Below are 21,733 nucleotides of genomic sequence, written 5' to 3' on the forward strand. Positions count from 1 at the left end.
CTCCATTATACTATCCAAGTTCATTTAGGAGAAATTCTAATATTTTAAAATTTGTATTTTATTCTGTCACATTCATTAAATGTTTAGAAGAACGTGTAGCACTGCATCATTCCCAGAATAAAAACATTAATTATAAATAACAGAATTAATCATTAGGAGAAAGAAAGAAAATAATAATAATTACTATTATTATTTGAAAGACGTCTTACGAATTTGCAGACTTATAAATTATTATTAATAATGCAATCTAATTTCTCAGTATAAAATTTTGAATATTATTTGAGAAACAGGTTTAGGTATGAGCATGGGTAATCGCAGTGATTGTTTGGTCTTGACTGATTCTCGTGCTGCCATCTACAATTCTAAATGTAAACCAATTTACAATCATTACTAAATGGAAGCTGTCATGAAAACACACGAAAATTTGTAACTCTTAAAATGGAAACATTTTTTGACACTTAGAAGCTATGATACTCCAGTAGGATTAAGACTTTTAGTGGCTTTAAACACTTAAAATATTTTGATGCCCCCCCCCACATATAACGCCAGTTTTCCCCAATTCCTTCTCATGGTTTTGGTTCAGTTGTACCATACATTTCATGATAAAATGAGCAATGAGAAATTTTTGTGGTGCTGCCTTCCGTCAACCCCTAAGTTACCTTTTTTCTTAGCAGGGCTGCCCCTTTCTCTTGATGCCCTAAGTACGTGCTATTTTACCCATAATGGCTAATCCAGCTCTATGCTCCAGTAATTAAAAATTCTAGTAGATCTATTTTATAAAAAGAAACAAGTACTATGTCATTTTTTTCTTACCAGACCAAAAAATATATACGAGAAGGAAGCTTTAGAAAGAAATATTACAAAATAACTATAAAACGTAAATTTAACGAAAGATGTGACAACTCAAAATTCAAGCATGCCAGTTTTAAAAATTAATCAGCAGACTATAACAATAACTTAAAAGAAAAAGAAATTGCAACAGCCTTGAAAATATAAGTATTTAATAATACTGTACTTATTAATGGTCTGTGACTGAATGACTAGAAATATGAAAGCTAGGACTTATTAATATTTATGGCGTTTGTATTATACTCTTCCTCTTGGTCACGCATAACTAACATTCGGCTATAAAGAACAGTATAAAATCGTGGAGAAAAGACGGGGGGGGGGGAGAACTAAAGTGCACTGTCATCAGAGATATTTCTGTAAAGCAAGTGTAATAAAGCTGTGGCAGAGCTAAAATTATTGAGGACCAGAGTGGAAAAGCCCGGCTCCCTTCCTTATTTCGAACGATCACCACAAAAAATGCCAACACAAATATAAAAATAACATTTATTTAATTAAAATTAAATTGTTAAAATGATTTGGAAAACAAAAAACTTCAGAAAAAAATAACAGCAGACACAACAGACATATATTTAAAAAAAGCTTATTAATCTAAAATTTTTGATGATTTAAAAAAAGTGTTTTTTAATGTCAATAATAAAAGTTAAAACTATTTTTGCAAGCTTTCGCATCTGAAAACTGTTTTATAGCTTTGTCAAAATTCAATTGTTTAGTTACTGCATTTTCAATGGAAAGGATGCCAATCGAATGAGCAAGTAAACGAACAATGAGCCAAGTAACAACTTCATTCATTGTTGATTGAAGATAGCTTTTAATCAACTTCAACGCTTAAACTTCTTTCGCAAGAAGCAAATGAACCATTATCAAAAAAGTCTTTAATGCCAAATATAAGTTAGGGATTGATTCTTGGAAGTTCTTCTACAAAAATTTTAGCATTTTCGATGCAGACCACTTTTTAGCTTCGTCCTTTTTTATACTTCTAGGTACATAGTATACTTAAAATCTTAATGTTCTTCGGAGATCACCACCCCACATCAGAGCCCCGGGGATGTCCGCAACTAGCCAGTAAGCCCCGATTCTCTAAGGAATCGGTTAACCGAATGCGTTAAACTCGCTACAGTATGACTCGTATGGAATAGGAATTAGGAGAATCAAAATGTAGAGAACAAATCTAACTTTAAAGTTGTATATACATTTTGAGCCTTGGACTAATATTAAACGAAATTAAATAATAAAGAAATAATCTCTACATATAATAAAAGAAAGAGTCTGTCTATGTGTGTGTCTTTCGTCCGTGGTGCGCGTAAGCTAATAGACCCAGGGCTTCGAAATTTGGTACATAGGTGCATCTAGACAAGAGCCAGTGCACCTCGAAGCGATTTTTTCAAAATTCGAATCAGATTTTTTTTTTTTTTTAATTTTATCTTTTTTGATGAAATCGCATCATTTTGAATAGTTTCATTCTTTCAGAAATGTGGTTTTGGCAACAGTTTTTCATTCAATACTTTGTATACTGGACAGCTGACTGTTGAAAATATGAGATAAAATATTATTAATTATACAAGCAACACGCACATCGCAATCTTCTTATTCTGACGAGCATCTGTCTCCCCCGCCAGGCCCAACAGAAAGAATTAACCTTTTGAGGGTGGGGCTTACAGCTGCCAAAGCCCCGGCCCCGTCCTTTAAAGGATGAGGTATCTTGAACCAAATGCTTTTCCCCCCTTTAAGAAACATGGAGGTAGGAAAGGGAGGAGGGGCCATTCCGCGCTAAAAGTGAAGCACTGCTTTGAAGCTTGGGTCACCAGACGGGGTGTTCTTTGTTTACACTCAGAAGCTCGCTTGACAAGATTCTGATAGTATTTCGACACACAACAGTTCCATAGAAATCGAAAAAGGGACACTCTCGCATGAAAGAAACATTCATAGTGTGATGGATAATAGCAATTTGTATAGTTTACTGACATTTACGCAAAAATCACATCTTGGTTATTTTTCGATAACTAACAACAGCGATTTTGATTATGAATTTGTTTTATAAAATTATAAGCTGTTGCACTACAAAAATATAGATTTTAAGAAAATTGCTAAAAGAGATCTGCCAAAATTTATTTTCTAGAAGATTTGAAAAGTTTGAAACTTGATGGCTAAATGTAAATATAAAATTATGTATGTTAAAATATTTGTAATTAGGCACATAGGTCAGATTAAGTTTTTATTAAATAGAGTAACGCATGCAAGGGCTATCTGCCTAAAGAGAGAGATGCCATCGTGGAGGAATTTTGAAGAAAAACTGACCTTTGAGTGGGTATTAAAAATAATACTTATAATTTTCATTCAAATTATATTCATATATATTTTTTATGTAAAACTTTCGGGTGTATGCTAAATTAGTGTAAATTACTTTACACGAAAAATATAGTGAATGCACAGAAATTAAAGATTTGCACATGCCGGAAATGATAAATAGGAAATATGTATGGGTATTTATGCATGTGCTTGCAAAAAGCATGTATCTGCCTTTGACAAAATACTTAAATATTCATTAAATTATTTATAAATGTATTTGAAATGAAGAATTTATTCACTTATAAACAACTGTGAAAGTACTGTGAAGAAATCTAATGATTAAATGTATCTAATTTATAATGATTATAAATATTATCTAAATATATAATAACCTTAATATTGAATTGTAAACATATATTGAAATCCTGCTGACAAATACGTTATAAAACTATTTAAGCAAGAATTGTTCGTATTGGAAAGCAATCTGTTAAAAGGTATTGTAAAGCAAATGCTATAAGATGCGCACTTAAGAACGTAATAAAGAGTTTTGGAATATGTATTGTTGAAATGCAGGGTAAAAAAATCTGATAAGTATAATTAAAAGAATTATTCCCTTTACATTTTATAATAACTCAGTTACAAGTTTTAAATAATACTTTAAAAAAAAACTTATTTTATTCCCTTTCAGAAATGTTCAGAGAAAGTCAAATACTATTTAATTATTAGGAATTAGCGAAATACTTATTTAAAGCATATCGCTAATTCCTAATAATTCTCTAATTTAAAATGAACCGAATAGAGCATTAATTATAAACTGACTTACATTTTTCGATTTAAAAGAAGCCAAAAAATCATGTCATATTTAAGAAAGTATTTTAGGAAGAAGCTCTATAAATAGAAAAGAAATAATGCATAATTTTAATTATAATAATACAATAATAAACTTTGATCTTAATTTTTGTACCTTAACCGAATAAAATCGAATTACCTTAATTTTTTTTTTCTAATGTAATTAACGAAAACTTGTGAAAATATTTCATTCAAATTAAACCATTCTGAGAAAACTGTCCTGTGAAAAGTATAGCATTTAATTCCGTTCAGAATGAAATGTTGTTTAAAAATATGTTGTTTTCACATACTTAGGACTCTGAAGTGTTGTAGAAAAAGAAAATATATACATTTATATGTATATTTGCGACGTAATTACAAAATATTTACACCCGAACGTGTCAAATCCCATAGAACTCAATGGTAAATGACCCAATGTTTTGGTCACCACGTAGGGATCGCCGATGCTTCAGAGCAGGGTACGGAGAAACTTGTTTAGCGCGACTCCTTCTTACTTCCTACCTCCATGTTAAGAAATCACCTCCTATTTGCAACAAAGATTCTTATGTGTAGTTTAATGGATTCTCAGAGGGGTGCATCTATGTCACAAAAGGAAGGAAAGTGTAGGGATTAGTGACCAGGCTTCAAGACATGGACCTCATAAGAAATCTCTTAATGCTTCAAGATGCTTTTTGTCACTGAGGGAAAATTTCATATTACAGTTGTTCCGGATTGAGACTACTGGGCGTTACTCAGGATATGTGTAAACTTCCGTTGATGAAAATGTCATTCTTTATATTATAGGACGTTACTTTCGTTACAAAATTTTGTTAGAATTTTAAATTACACTACAAAATTATGTGTTTTTACTAAGTGCTTACAATAATTATTTCTGTCATATCTTTATATTAATGTTATGTCAAAAAATTATTTCAACTATTTGATTATTTTATCGACAATTTAAAATTTAACCACTCTTCATTTCAGTCTTTTTTTTTTTTTTTTTTTTTTCTGTTAAATGTCCTTATAATTTTAAATTATTTTTAGTATATATTATCAAATATAGCTATATGTTTGAACTTTCTTCCATACAAGGAATAATTAAAAAATAAACGCTTAACGCTCTAGAAATGATTAAAAATTAAAGTTCATTGGAACTGTTAAAATTATGCTCTATAGGCGTAATGAAATTTTAATTTTACATAATTGTTCAAAATCTGCTTGATAACGTACTATTTAAGGAGGGAAATTTCAGCAAATTTGAATTTATCTGGTTTAATTAAAATTTATTTTATTTTATTGTAAAAGATTGTTAGTACTGCAATATCCAACTACGTAAGTGTTCCTAATTTAAATTCAGCTCTGTTCTTTTCCAAAATATATGCATAATAAAAAGCTCCAAAACTGTTCTTTAGAATAACATATTTTTGTTTTAAAAATTAGAAAAAAAAGGGGGGGAATTATTTAATCATGTACCGTTTTATACTGTTAATTGAAAATTAGTCTTTACTTGCAAATATTTAAAAAAACTTCATTGTCAGGTCATGCGAATTCTATACTGACACAGCTGAATTAACTGTTTTTTCCTTTTCTATTAAAAATTTGGCAGCTAGTCGTTAGTTTCATTAACACTTCGGCCATTATGCCGTCGTATCGAAACTATTTCATAACTGTGTGGCCAAGGTATGCCCGCAGGGATTTGTCCTTGAACGTAGTTGCTGAGCTATATGTCTAATGAATTCCAAAGGCATTCAATCAGTTAAAAGGTCAAGGTTCAGAAATTCAGATGGGAAACATGCGTTGCCTTAAAACAATGGTTTCTACATTATTTGAGAGGTTTTACATTCTGTTTGTATTCTCGGAGCTCAACAGACAGTGATTTTTCACAAATGCTACTCTAGTCAATTCTGAACATCTTACTTCAAAATTATTTGACCGTGAAATCGAGACCCTGATACGGAGGTGCCTTTTAAAATGTGCCATCAGTACATCTGGAATCTAATGACTAGAGATGAGCGCCAGGGATGAAGAAATTCCTCTCTGCTACAAAGGCAAAAGCTTTCAAACTGATGGACTAGTTTTAGTTTACGACTTCCAGGTTTCAGAGTGAAATTGTAAAGCTATTTTGTGTCACTTCTTCGCGACTGTGTAAACGCGTTATTGGAGCTGTTCTGATTAATATTGGCTAAATAAAGAGTGTTTCGATACTTTATCAAGTGTCGTCGTTATTCACTCCAAATATACGAACCCCGTACGAACGTGAAGGAAGAAAATAACGTAACTGGTGTCAGGAGTGGGGTCTGCTGACGGTATACAGCTTGACTATCTCAATTGTGGAACTTGGCTTTCGCCGTGGCATTGGAGCATATGGAGCGGAAAATTAAGATCTCAGTGACTACAAAATAGTTTTGTGTATAATTTAAATGTAAATTATTCCTCATTTAAAAAAAAAAAAAATGATATCTTGCATTATTTCATGGCAGAATTTCTTGTTCATTAATTATTTGTACAATACATACTTATACAAATAATTTTGTATCATGATTCTAGAAATTTTTTAAAGAACTGTTTTAACAATATTATGTCATTATTATTTGAAGATGTTAAAATAATTTACTGTATTACAGTATATAATTAAAACATTTTTAGGAAGCAGAGAGAAAAGTTATTAACACCTTTATTGATTAATATTGTGTCTACCATTTGGTATTTGGTACTTTTATGTACCAATTTTAAGATTATACAATTTATTAGCTTGATTTCTATTTTACACTTATAAAATACACTGCTTCAATAAAATTTTAATAAGAAGAAAGGGAATTTTGTTTTCCAATTTAATTTGTAGATCACATAAATAATAAAACTGACAGGACTTCATCACAATTTGCAATAATTATGTGATATAAATAAGCGTATAAATTTAATAACTATTATGCTTAATTATTTGTAAGTTATGTAATTAACCAGTTTCTCAGAAAAGTGGAAGTGGACGACTGAAATATCAAGATTACAAAAATCTGATGTGCAGTTTAAAGCTTTGGCAGGTTAGTTAAATAGATTAGGTAATAAAAATACTTTTTACTCTATTTTTATTCATTCATAATATAATTTTACTCATTTAATATTTATTCATTGATAATACAATCTCTTTTCTATGATTAATATCTCAGACAATATTCAGAAGTCACAGCAGAGGATCATCTGGCATCTTAAGGGCTGAGAAATTAAGAGCAGCACTTATGGATGTTGGTAAGATATATGCTAAAATTAGTTTGCATAATTCTCTGGCAATACCAATACTCAGGTTACATATCATAAATGGAAGTTTTAAAAATTCTACATTAAATATTCATGAAATGATAAAACTGAATAGCAGTTATTATATCACTGCTATTTCTAAATAATCTACCTGTAAATTGTTATTTCTATATGTTAATGGTAATGAATATTTATATTTAAAAATTACTTTCTTGGAGAAGAGGCAGAAATTTAATATTTACCAAATAAAAATATTTACTTACACATTTTAAAAGTTTACATAGTGTCAAAACTTTAGGACATTTCTAGTGGCATCTCTCTTTAGGGCATTTGTATCAAATAACAAGACAGAAAACAGTGCATGAAGCCAATGCAAAAAGCCAGATATGTGAGGTACTAAAATGGTTTAATTAAGGCGCTTAAAAAAAATTAACATTTTATCTTGAAACAGAAATCAACTATTACTTGAAAACCTTTATGCATACTTTCATTATTGTATTAGAAGAAGAAATACACAAAAATTAGCTTATTACTACAAATTAAGGATTGATAAATAATAACATGTTTTTCTTATTTGAAACTTAACATATTACCACACTTGGCACTTTTTCCACTTTATTTATTATACCTTAAATCATTTTTACTCATCAACAATTTAACATTATAAAGCATTCTCCTTTAAATAATATAAACTGTAATTTCTTTTCAAATTAATTCATAATTAAATATTTGTTTTGTCACTTATATAATTAAATCGATTTCAGTTTATCCTCCTTTTAAATCGATTTCAATTTCTCTACTACTTACTGATCATTTCCTGAAATATTATAGAACTTTCTTAAAAGTTAAAAATTGTTACTCATATATACATTACATTCTATTAATTAATTTCTAATTATGATGCTGTCATACTATTTAATCATTTTTAAAGCTCAGCTATATTTAAATGAAAACTGGCAATTTGCAGCAACAGATCTATATAGAGGAGGGAAGAAACAGTTTATAAAATGTATGAAGGTCAGAAAGGAAGAAATAATTAATTGAATAATAGAATAATTAGAGCTGAAAAATGGCCTTAACCTTCCAGCACGCGCACGTCGTACTTTTTACGACATCCATTATTTTACCGTTTATGGCACGAAAAACGACAGAAATGAGTGAATATTGATAATAAATTTCTTAAGAAATAACATATTAATCTTATTATTGCAAAATACAAATATCACATTCAAATATAAGTAAATTATATTTAAGTTCTTATGTTAGTGAGATGGAAATTCAATGATGTATTTCATTACAGAAAATTTTACATTTATTATTTAATAATTATATTTTAAAATCGAAGCTAATTTTAATATTCATCAAAGACAAGTATCAAAAATAAAAAATCTGATGTGTACACCACATGATTTCTTTGTAAGGAATATTAAATTATACGCATTTTTCCTTGCATTTCATTTAAACTTATTGGATTGAATTAAATCTACTTCGCCAACAGCGCATAAACTACAATAGAATAAATGCATTCTTTAAAATTCACTCTATTTGTTTACCATAACAACACTCTGGCGCTAAATTCACTTAACAGTATTATATTTCGTTTATATTATAACTCAGATTGCACAAAATTTATATCATTTAAAGAATTATCTAATCGTTGCCACATGTTATATTCAAATACTATAATAAAGCTAGAATGATGTACAAAATAAATAAAGCAAACAAAACAAAAAAGAAACAGTTTTCCACAGACGGTTGAGTATTTCTCATTCAATTAATTCAGTTCTCACTTCGCGACAAGGCAAAAATACATAAAAATTCAAAATATCTATATTAAAAATTACGAAGTAAATCTCAAACACTTATTTCCTCGAAAAAATTCCAGAAAGAATTAAGCATGATTTAATTGGCAATAATAAATGAATGCGTTATCTTTGTTGTTGCGAAGCTAAGTTTCTCTAGATTGGCAACAAATCCACTAGTCTGCTGTTTCAAATGTAAACACGCAATGGCCGCCATCAAAAAAATTATTATATATAATAATAAATTATAGGCTTAGCCGCACCTAAACAACTTTAAAATTGTTGATAATTCTAAAAATATTGCATACAGATTTACAAAAGGCATAAAAACCTTAACTGGAATATAAGAACAACATAATTCAATCATTTTTAAAGCAAAAAATGTACAATTTACAAACATATATGAGTAAAGAAACTGAGATCACTGAGCCGGGTAACAGAGTGGATATATATATAAATATATTTATATACGTTTTGTGCAGCCGATTGCAACCAAAATACGAGGTGCACATCTACATGTTATAGCAGTCCTATATACAAAATTTCAACATTCTGAGGCTAGTCGTTTTTTGAGTCATGCAAGATACATACGTACAGACGCCACGAAAACTTCTTTTCAGAATTCATTTTAAAGCAGTTTTATATTTTTTTTGGAGGAAACGAGTCTTTTATTCTGTTTTTACGTACAGATATCATGCAAAAACGTCGTTGAATTGCATTCGATAGCGGTCAAAATGGATATTTTCGTTGAAATATGCTGCCTGAAACTTTTCGCGATTACAATACTTCCTTTTTACTTCGTAGAAGGACACCTTGGTAGGGAAAAAAGTACGTTTGGCATTACTTACTTCTGCAAGGAAATTTACTTCTTAATGGTTACAAAAACGCACTTTAAACTAACTTTAATGTTTTTATTTATTTCTAAAAAATAGAAATAAAAGAAAATAAAGAATGGAAATCACTATTGTTCTCCCATCCAAAGGTTTCCTTGTCTTCCTTTTCTTCATCAGATAATTCTTGAAGAATCTGAGCCATATCAGCTGGTTGCACATATATTTTTGCCATGAAAACCAATATAAAATTTACACAGCCAAATGTATTCAAATTAAAATAATACACAGCAATTAATAACGCAAAATTACAAAATATTTGAGAAAAGAAATATTTTCCAAATTTTAAAACACGACCACGCGCATGTCCTAACTTTTATGAAAAAGCTGCCAGGTAGCACAAAAGCCCAGTTATGAAAAATGTCAAATGACTTCCTGTTGGCACATTCCATGGATATGGGAAAAGGTTAAAAGGAGAAATAGAAATGACCTTCAGACGTCTTAGCTTTGATATGTGAAAAATGTGCATTAAAAACTGAATTTATCGTAAATTTTGTACATACCTGCGTGCTGGAATGTTAATAGCTCTGAAATCCTTAATTTTTTCCATTACTTAAATTGCAACTACAATACTAAAGAAATAATAAAATAAAATATTTTATCCGTTTATATAAGATACTTTTTTGTTTTACATTTGAATGGTTCTGAAATGTGAAACTTTATAATTCAATTCTGCATCTGTATAATTTTCACTTTTCAATACCACAAATAGCTGTCTTCATTTCAAAAACATTTAAAATTAAAACAATAAAATTGAAAAAAAAAATAAATGCAAAACTTTTATACTACTTTTAAAAACTAGTAAAACACCCAAGTCCTTTTCAGCATTAATTTTGATAAAAAGGAGATTTATATCTCTCTCTTCATTAAAACCAAAAATTATTCTGCACAGTTATTCAATTATTATTGGATTATTACTGGCACAAAACAATACAAAAATTATTCTGTACAGTTATTCAATTATTATTGGATTATTACTAGCACTAAACAATAATCAGTGCCATTTGTGAAGGTAATTTTTTTATCTTATTTACTTACAAAAGTTAGGAATTCTAATCTGCCTTCACTATATAACTTTTTTACATATATATATATTATAAAAGTTATTTTTTTTTTATTTTACACCAGATATCAATTCATAAAACAATTAGTTCGCTAAAATCAACCAAAAATTCCAATTTTATCATGAAATATTTCATATTCATCAAAATTTTCTAAAATTTATTTAATAACTTTAATTCTAATCCTGAACATCCACCTTACATTCCTGCTCAAAAGATGGTGCTAAATATTACTTGTATCATCTCTTTAAAGCAGCAAGTTTGTTGAATGTACACAACTAGTATAGAAAAATGTACATACAATCTTCACCGAAATATTTTAGTTCAAATTTTTACTGAATCTAACAGCAAAAGAAAATTCTATTTTCCCACTTATTTATTCTTGTTTATGACTGAATTTTGTTTCACACATATCTAGATTAAAACAATATTAAAAACTTTCAGAGATTCTGTAAGGTTCTCATTCCATTCCAAAATGATAGGGAGTGCTGCCCAGATGATATAGTGGTTAGGGAAGCCTACTGCGCTACCGAAGGATCCGAGTTTGAATAATGGAGAGTGTATAATGTTTTTGAAGCATTGAGACACTCTAAATATATAGCAAGCCAAAAGTCCTCAGCTCACCATATACTTAGAGGTTGGTAGTAGGGAAAGAGGGGTGAGAGACCATCTGAACCTACCCCAAGGTGCTCTCCATCAAAATTGGGGCAGAACTGAGCGAAGTCGTACTGTCACCTGTATGGTGCTCAAGGTTCTTGCCAACTACAAGTGCAATCTTGCTCTCCATGCCACGATGAATTTTGTGGGCTTGCTCTGATATTACTGCCAGACAAGTGAGCTAAGAAACACAAACAATAGGAAGTTCTCAAGGATTGTTTGAAAATATATTTCAGAGAAAAGGTTAATGTTTACATGCACTATTAATTAATAATATATTAAGAAATTATGTTAACCATACTTGAGATTTAAATTAACAGAATGTGCAAACAAATAGTATATTGTGATCTAATAATAATAAGTATTTTAATGATGATATTAGCAATAATATGGGTAAACTTTTAGCACTGGGTGCTCCATAATATTTTTGGCAATTTTTTAGGATGCCAAGAATGGCACCAAAAAGCAATATTTCAAAATAGTTGTCACACAAAAGAATGCTGAAAATGTTTGTTATAAAAATAACAAAAGTATTCACCTCATGTGTTCTTGGCTGCATCTCATCGTCATCATCAGATGACTGCTGCACATACATAAAGCAAATCATGTAGTCCAGGAATTGATCTACCTTCTCCTGATCCTAGTATTGATGGTGCCATTTAAATTCTACAAAATAGGAAAACAAAATGACATCTGACATTTGCTGAAGACCCTGCTTGCAAAACTCATACTTGATGTGACTCCACATACCCTCAAAGGTGCTGATATGAGTAGCACTTTTCTTGCAACAAACTTGCTCATAGCTGTCTGATTGTTCCTTAAGCTCGACCAGACACATACCTTTTATACAAACTTTACATTCATAGCAAAAACTAATTAAACCTTTATACACCAATTAGTTAAAACTTTCTTACCCTTTCACTCTAAATCATGGAAAAAAGAAAAAAATGAATCTTGCCAGACATATTTCTTCACGGAAGTAGTGGCATAATGATTAATTAGAACCAGCCAGCAAATGAAAACCAAAGATCAATTTATGGCAGTTAAAAATTCCAATAATTCAAAATTTGTAGTATGTGATACACATATTACAATTATTTGTAGTATGTGATATACATACAATACATACAATTGTGTAGTGATCACGGGCTTATATATAGCCTGTGATCACTACACTAAGAAGTTCCAATCAAATTAAACTTAAGAAATATATCTAAAAGTAACAATAAAATGGCTGCCAAAACTTCAGAAAACATAGTTGATTCTGAGTTACCTGAAAGCCGGTAGCAGCATTGGCATTTGGCACCAATTCAAATAGCTCCTTCTCTACATTATAACCATAATATGTAAAGCACTAGATAAATGATATCATATTAGCTGGGAAATTTAGATTTGGATTACTAATTGTAAAAGAAAAATACTGAAACAATTATGTATTCAAAGCATTTTACTATACTTATGAGTTAGTTTCATGAAAAACAGTTATTTAATATTGCAATATGAAAAACTTAATTCATGAAGAGGTTATAAAATTTATGAAAAGGTTGCATACAAACAGAAAATACCATATAATGCATAATTCACATGAAAAATGAGATCATTAATAAAATGAGACAAATTTATTTGTAGGATTTCAAGTGAATGTTGATGCTTTGTCACTCTTAGTGTTACGTTATATGCGTAAGGATGGCACACTTAGATTTGGAGATTTTGTGCTTTGCATACTGCATCTTATGGTTGCATTTGGTAAGTTAATCATTAAGAAATATTCTCATTTGATTTCTCTGTGTAAAAAAATAAGCACTTATTTCCATATTAAAAATCTCTAGGTACATTTGAAAAGAAGGACTTAATGCAAAATGGCTTTGTAAAAACTACACTGGCAGAAGTAAGAAAATGAAAATTACATTTATGCATTGAAAAGACATTAAAAACATTCAGTTGCTTTAAAAATATAATTTATTGATGTGATATAACAGATCAAATAATAATAATAATAATAATAATAAATAGTTTTTTATGACATTAACATGAAATTAGAAAAAATAATTAACAATTTCTTTTTCAGTGGTTGCAGGCATCCTTACAATGCTGAAGAAAATTCTAGACATGGAGAAGGAAGCCAGACTTCATATTTCATAATAATCATTTTATAATCATTGTCATAAGAATACTTTTAAATAAATTCTAAATCTCAGACATATTTTATCAAGATGTAACAGAAGGGAAAACTATTTTATTTACATTTAATTATGCTATAATACAGATTAATAATGTCCCAAAACGACCACATAAACTCTGCACAGCTAGATTCCTCATTGGGAGTACATAAAAACTTCCCAAAGAAGCGTTGCTGTACAATCCATAGTTTATGAGAAAAATACGAAAAACAAAGTATGACATCACTGCTGGTGCAAGAAAAAACAATTGAACATATCAACAGCAGTATAGGTACAATTTAAAGCAAATGTTCAAAGTGTCTGCTGTACATGTCGAGGCAGGCTTGAGCATGCCGTGGAATGGCTGTCATCACACATTGCAGCATCGCGGGGTCCACAGAAGTACAAGCAGCATGCAGACGAGCAACTAAGTCCATTGGTGTTGTCCCAAATCTGGATACATCTGGATACACAGCGCGCGCGCATGCATGATGCAATATGCGCGGCGAACGTTTTAACCATTATTGTCTAGAAAGATATGCCAATACTATTGTTGAAATGTCCAATAAAGTGTTTTTTTTTTTTTTGCACCGGCAGTGATGCCATACTTTGTTTTTCGTATTTTTCTCATAAACTATGGATCGTACAGGAACACTTCTTTAGGCAGTTTTTATGTACTCCCAACGAGGAATCTAGCTGTGCAGAGTTTATGCGGTCATTTTGGGACCCCTGTATATATAATATATTATATTACAATATTTTAACATATGTTACAACTCGTATTTAGTTTATAAACAAGCTTACATACATAAAGATGTTTGAAATATATAATTATTCAGGTTTAACGTCCACTAGAATTCGGGTATAAAGAGGTAATAGCTCAGTCTTTAAAATTTTATAATGCAATGAGTTTAGACCATCTGTATCTATTCGCTGCATTCCTTTTTTCAATAAATTAAACCTGAAAATATATTAGAACACAGTGTTAAAAAAACTAGTATAAAATGTACTGAAAACTCACCATATGAACAATAAAATTATTTTTAATGTTATAAATTATTTTTAAAACTTTCCTTACATTATTTGAATTTAATTTGATTTTCTAAAAAAGGATAAATTTTTGTGCTGATCATCACAAAAATTAATTGATATTCTGAAGTTACACAGAATTACATACAGTTAACTTGTGAGGTGAACTCATAAAAAATATCTGAATGTGGATGGGAAAAAAAAAGGTTAAAGTACACTGCTGGCCACTGTAAATGCAACACCCTGAAGAAAGCATGGAAATAGCATGAAATTTACAACGTGCATTAGCGGAGGTGAGATATGCAGATGATTAGAATTTCAGTGCAGACGCACATCACGCGTGCCTGTGGCGCTACTTCAAAGCGCTATTTAAGGCTCGGAGTTTTCGACGACTTTAAGTTCGGCAATTGTGTTTTTTCTTGTGGTTAAAAAAAAAAAAAAAAAAAAGATAAATTATGCCTTGTAGTAAACAGTGATCATCGTTTGATCAAGTATCCGAGTTTGACAGAGGAAGGATAGTGCCCTACCGAGAGTGTGGATTATCTTTCAGGGAAATCAATAGTCGTGTTGGACGAAACCAAACAACTGTAATGCAGATATGTGAGAGTTGGATGCAGGAGGGTGCGAAGAACCAACGTGTTCGATCACATCCACTTCAGTGTACCACTTTACGTGATGACAAGAACATTGTGCACATGGCAGTGACGGATCGCTCAGTCACATCACAAACCATAGCACAGCACATTCAGTCTGTAACACATCATCCAGTGTCTGCGTGTACCATTCAACGCCGTTTACAGCAGAATGGTCTGTCTGCAAGATGTACATTGTTTCATCCACCGTTGATGCAGAACAACAGACGTCTCCGCCGACAATGTTGCGATGAAAGAAGGATGTGGAAGGCAGAATGGAATGAAATTGTCTTTACTGATGAGTCACGCTTCTGTCTGCAATACCACGATGGTCGGAATCTATTAGAAACTCAATATAGCAGAGAGTGGTTACTTGCATGCATGAGAATAAATAATACACAACATACCTGTTGGGAGTTTGGAACACAAGTGAAGTTTTTATTGGAGTGCACAGTTATAGAAGAATATAAAAAAGAGTGGCGCCATCTATGGGCCAAGAACATATTTAAAGCTAACCTTTTTTACACTCCCACTTTAGGTTTAAATATCATCCTGATTAAATACAATGAGAAATTACATCAGCACACATACATATAATAAAACATTAAATTACATTGGTATTCATTTTAAACCCATCATTTTTGCACACATTTCATGTTTTGCACTGTTTACATTTTTTGTCAAAAAGTCTGCAATCATATCATTAGTAGTCTTATATTGTATTTCAATGTGCTGAAGTTTCACAGCTTCTCGCACGAAATGATGTTGTATATCAATATGCTTTGATCTACCATGATACACACTATTTTTGCTGAGATTAATAGCACTGTTGTTATCACAGTATAATAATACTGGCTTTGCAGTAATAATCCCAAGTTCTTTAACAATTTTGTTGAGCCATATGGCTTCTTTAGTAGCTGCAGAAAGAGCCATATATTCGGCTTCTGTTGTACTAGTTGCAATGGTTGGTTGACGCTTACTACACCATGACACTGCACCACCTCCGATGAGGAAAACATATCCAGTGGTTGATCGTCGATCCCCAGCATTACCTCCATAGTTTGAGTCGCTGTAACCAAGGACATCAGCACTATGGTCCTTTGAAAAAGACAATGTAGCATCTGTAGTGGCTCGAAGATACCGCATGATGCGCTTGACAGCATTCCAGTGAACCCTTGCCGGATTATTGGAGAACTGGCTAAGGAAATTCATAGCATAAGTTATATCTGGCCGTGTTGCTTGAGCTGCATGAAGAAGACTCCCAATGGCAGCCTGATAAGGAACAGGTAGCTTTTGTTCCTTACTAGTTGGTATCTGCAGTTTAGATAACACTTGATTTTGGTCTAATGGTGTTTTTACACCATGAGATTCATGCATATTATATTTGCAAAGCATACTCTCTACATACTGAGTTTGACTAAGGCTAATGGACCCTTTAGTTCTATCTCGTTCAATTTTAATTCCTAAGCAATAATTTGCTGGTCCCAAGTCTTTCATTTCAAATTTTAAAGTTGTTGTTTTACCCAATTTTTAAGTTCTATGTTATTACTAAAAATGAGTAAGTCATCAACATAAATAGTAACAATAACAAGATCTTTATTTTCATTTATTTTAATATAGACACAACTATCAAAAGAACTTTTCCTCAGTCCCATTTCTATTAAACCCTTTTCTAACAGTTGGTACCATAGTCTACCACTCTGCTTTAAACCATCTAATGCTTTGTTTAATTTTAGGACCTTTCCCTTTAAGTTTTGCTTGTAAAATTCACTAAAACCGTCTGGAATTTTCATATAAATGTCTTCATTTAGAGTTCCCAGTACAAAAGCCATTACAGCATCCATTTGGTCAATTTCCCAATCATATATAGCTGCATAAGCTAATAAAACTCTTAATGTTACGTATCGGACAACTGGTGCAAATGTTTCAGTATAATCTATTCCCTCAATCTGAGAATAGCCCTTAGCAACTAAACGTGTTTTATATCTTTCAATCTTGCCTACTGAATTACATTTAATTTTGAAAACCCATTTACAATCTACAATGTTCTTATCATAAGGTTTATCTGTTATTTCCCATGTTTTGTTTTTAATATGGCCTAATATAGTCTCCCATATAGAATCCTTCCAATGGTTTGCATCATTGCCCCTTAATGCTTCATCAATGGTTTTCGGTTCAGAATACACACCATTTGTTGCTGCTGCCATAGCTTTAACAAAGCACATTCGATCTAAATTTGACATTGGCATTTCTGGCATCCCGTGTGTGTCATAGTCCGTATAACTATTTGGGAATCTAAGTTTTCTGTTTCTAGTCAATGTAGGTAGCTCATCAACTACACTACTGTTATCATGGCTATCATTTTGAGCAGTATTATGTTCATCGTGATTAGATTTAACACTAGCATTAACTAATTCATGATCAGACTGAGTATTATCATTAACCATCCCTTCCAATTCACCGTTCTGATCATCAGCTATTGCATTCTCAGTATCTGAAAATGTCATAATCACGCTCCCACTGAATGAGGATTCATCATAGAATTTTGGCATATTACTTGCCTTTTTGTAGTACATTTCATTTTCCAAAAATTGTACATCTCGTGCATTTATTATTTCATAAGTTTTGGGATCTATTAATCGATAGCCTTTTCTATCCTGACAGTACCCAACAAGCATTAATTCCTTTGCTTTTATATCCCACTTTTTACATTTTTGTTTTGGAATGTGAGCAAATGCATGACATCCAAATACTCTCAAATATTCTAAATTTGGCTTATCCCCATACCATTTTTCATAAGGGGTCATACCTGCAACTGCAATAGTTGGATATATTTTTACAGTGATTTGCAGTTTGCACTGCTTCAGCCCAATAATTTTGATCAAGGTGAGCATCCACCAACATTGATCGTGCTCGCTCTACAAGAGTTCTGTTACTACGTTCAGCTACACCCATTTGCTCTGGTGTAAATGGAATAGATTTTTGATGCTGAATTCCATTTGATGCTAAATAGTTATCCATCTCATTGTTTACATACTCAGTACCATTATCTGAGTGTAAGATTTTGATTGATTTGCCAGTTTGCCTTTCCACAAATGCCTGAAATATTTTGAATTTTTCAAAAACTTCAGATTTATTTTTCAAAAAATAAACAAAAGTCATTCGCGACAAATCATCAATAAAACTAATAAAGTAGCGAGAACCACCAATTGATGTAACATTCATAGGCCCACACAGGTCACTATGTACTATGCCTAATAACTCTTTTGCACGCTTAGCTTTTCCCTTGGGAAATGGTTGTCTATGCATTTTGCCTTTAATGCATGACACACAATTTAACAATTTTCCGTTAAATGTAAAACCTTCGACCATATCTTTTAATCTGGTCATTCCTCCTTCACTTAAATGGCCCACTCTTTTGTGTAATAATTCATTTGAAATATTTTTATCAGTAATTAAAGCCCACTCATTACATAAATCAAGAGAATACAAATTATCTCCCATACCTGTTCCAGTAGCAAATAAATGTTTACCATCATACACAAAACATCTTTCACTTGTAAAAGTACTAACCATTCCAAATACTTTATTTAAATACTTAATGGACAGCAAATTGGCTGTTAACTTTGGAACGTGTAAAACATTACTAAAAGTTACAGACTCCCTTTTTTTATTTCTAGATAAGAGGGAAGTTATTTTACCCTTACCCTCTACTTCTATTACTGAAATTCCTGTTTTTATTTGATGAATACTAGCATCCTGATAATCATCTAATAATTCTTTATGTGGAGTCATGTGGTAAGAAGCACAAGAATCCATGTACCAAATATTGGGATGTGGATTAGAATTAGCTACACTAATTTCCACTACATAAGCTTCTTCCCCCTTTTGAGCTTTTGTGGCCAAACAAATTGCATTTAAAACATTTTCCTTTAAAGTACCTTTTGCTTCCGATATTTTTATTAACAAATGTGTATTCCTTACTTTCATTGACTAGGGGTTTTGAATCTTCAGCTAACAAGCGATTTTTAACATTGTCAACTGTTATTGCCTCACCACAATTTTTCAAAGCCATTATAAGAGGTTCAAACCTATCAGGTAAATTAGCTAAAATTATTTCTGCAATTAATTCTTCATCAGGTTTAACACCAGTAGATTTTAACTGCTGATAAGATGAAATGACCCTATGTAAATAGTCAGACATATCCTTACAATCAGTATAACGGGTATTCACTAATGTTTTAATTATTGAAACCTTTCTTGTGATTCCTTTATCCTCATATGTTTCAGCTAATACTTTCCAAGCTTCCTTTCCACTTGTTAAATCCCTTATATCATTGAAAATAATTTCACTTACCCCTTCAACTATATATGACAAAGCTTTGGTATCCTTTACTGGATCTTCTTTTGTACCCTCTACATAAGCCCATAAATCTAATTTAATAAGTTGCATTTTCATGGAAAATTTCCAATCCATGTAATTTTCCCTTCCACTCAATTGTTTATGACTAAATGATCCTTCTCCCCCTGGCATTTTTCTTTTTAACTTTAATCAACAAGAGACAAAAAATTATAATTTGAGATAAATTCAAATAAATTTTCTATTGAATTAATTTTATTCTCAAAGAAACATTTGCCCAAATAATTAACAGTCAAAAATATTTGTACTAGTTAAGCTTTTGCAACCATGTGCTATGGCTAACCCTAACATAACCATGTGGTCAATTCTGGTTAAAGTAATTCTAAAAATTTACAAATAGAATTAAATAAACAAACTAACTTAACTAGACACTAGATTATTTATCCTCATTTCTTAATCTGGCCTGGGCCTATAACCTATTAGAAACTCAATATAGCAGAAAGTGGTTACTTGCATGCATGAGAATAAATAATACACAACATATCTGTTGGGAGTTTGGAACACAAGTGAAGTTTTTATTGGAGTGCACAGTTATAGAATATAAAAAACAGTGGCGCCATCTATGGGCCAAGAACATATTTAAAGCTAACCTTTTTTACAGAATCAAATCTGGAGACACCGTGGAGAGAGGATGTTGAACTGCTGCGTTATGCACCGCCACACTGGTCCTGCACCGGGTAATATGGTATGGAGTGGTATTGGATATCACTTCTCGCACTCCTCTAGTACGCAATGCCGGTACTTTAAACAGCCAGCACTATTTCTCCGAGGTGTTGGAGCCAGTTGTCCTTCCTTACCTTCAGGGCTTGCCCACAGTCATATTTTAACAGGATAATGTGCGACCACACGTGGCACACATTGTCCAAGGGTTCTTCATCAATTGGCAGATTGAATTGCTTCCCTAACCAGCTCGCTCTCCGGATCTTTCGCCGATAGAAAACATGTGATCCATAGTTGCTGAACGATTGACCATCCCAAGCTGCCACACTAGATCAACTTTGGCAACGTGTGGAAGGTGCTTGGTCTGCTGTACCCCAAGAACACATCCAAAGTCTCTCTGAATCAATGCCGAGGTGGTGATCTCCAACAATAGTGGCTACTCTGGCTACTGATTCTGGAAGGAACCACACTTCACAGAAGTCCATAAATTTAATCATTTGATACTTGGTCAACATGTTATCTACTAAATAAATTTTGTTGTGGTATTTCTTGTCTTTTTTGGTGTTGCAATTTGGGTGGCCAGCAGTGTAGAATCACTGGTAGGGCTTAAATAGGCTGATAAACATCATCCCAAGTGAACAAGCTGCCCTGTCAATGGAGTAAAGTAAGGGTTAGCGAAGTAGCGGTTGGGTACCAGTTTGCCCCCCAACAGAATCTTTAGTAGTATTAGAACCAATCAGTTCTTTTTGCAAATAGTACCTCAAATATATCGATTGTTTTTAATGGTAATTAATAATTCATTTATATTAGGAAAAGTACAAATGATGAATACAAATTTGCTAATTCCTTAATTAACAAATTAAACCTTTCCATCTGCCAGAGGGTTGAAAACACATCATTTTTATTAAACAAACTGTCATAAAATGTTCAATTAAAGTTAAATTAAAATGGTTTGATATGAGACTAGTGACTGTAAAATGTTGCAACAAGTAAAGTTTTTATATGACAGTATTAAAGTCGATTCTGAGAAAACAGACTTAATATTCTGTTATATTATGTCTGTTTTCTCAGAATTATATTCTGTTTTGTATTAAATAACTTTTGTTGTGATATTTCTTGTCTTTCTTGGTGTTACAATTTGGGTGGCCAGCAGTGTAATAAAATACAGAACTTAAAACTGTAAGCTTGTGCACTCTATGAAT

General features: G+C 31.6%; 2 protein-coding genes across 3 annotated transcripts in view; one reads left to right on the forward strand and one right to left on the reverse strand.

Moving 5' to 3' along the window:
* LOC118204536 (calpain-C-like) overlaps window positions 1–13,832 on the forward strand; it is a 95,296-nt gene extending 81,464 nt beyond the window's left edge. For both annotated transcript variants that reach the window (XM_085815249.1, XM_035376847.2), the window contains exons 14-18: window positions 6,939–7,007; window positions 7,134–7,212; window positions 13,261–13,377; window positions 13,461–13,519; window positions 13,700–13,832. In XM_085815249.1, coding sequence (XP_085671375.1) covers window positions 6,939–7,007; window positions 7,134–7,212; window positions 13,261–13,377; window positions 13,461–13,519; window positions 13,700–13,726 — 351 coding nt within the window. In that variant the 3' untranslated portion in view covers window positions 13,727–13,832. The remainder of the gene's footprint in view (window positions 1–6,938; window positions 7,008–7,133; window positions 7,213–13,260; window positions 13,378–13,460; window positions 13,520–13,699) is intronic.
* A 588-nt stretch (window positions 13,833–14,420) lies between these two features.
* The window catches only part of LOC118180685 (beta-1,4-N-acetylgalactosaminyltransferase bre-4-like), a 43,654-nt gene continuing 36,341 nt past the window's right edge, over window positions 14,421–21,733 (reverse strand). Inside the window, exon 6 of the mRNA XM_085815255.1 lies at window positions 14,421–14,751. Coding sequence (XP_085671381.1) covers window positions 14,622–14,751 — 130 coding nt within the window. The 3' untranslated portion in view covers window positions 14,421–14,621. The remainder of the gene's footprint in view (window positions 14,752–21,733) is intronic.

Source organism: Stegodyphus dumicola, chromosome 4 (assembly GCF_044657685.1).
Source record: "Stegodyphus dumicola isolate Sdum_Otavi_A_Nest chromosome 4, ASM4465768v1".
NCBI lineage: Eukaryota > Metazoa > Arthropoda > Arachnida > Araneae > Eresidae > Stegodyphus > Stegodyphus dumicola.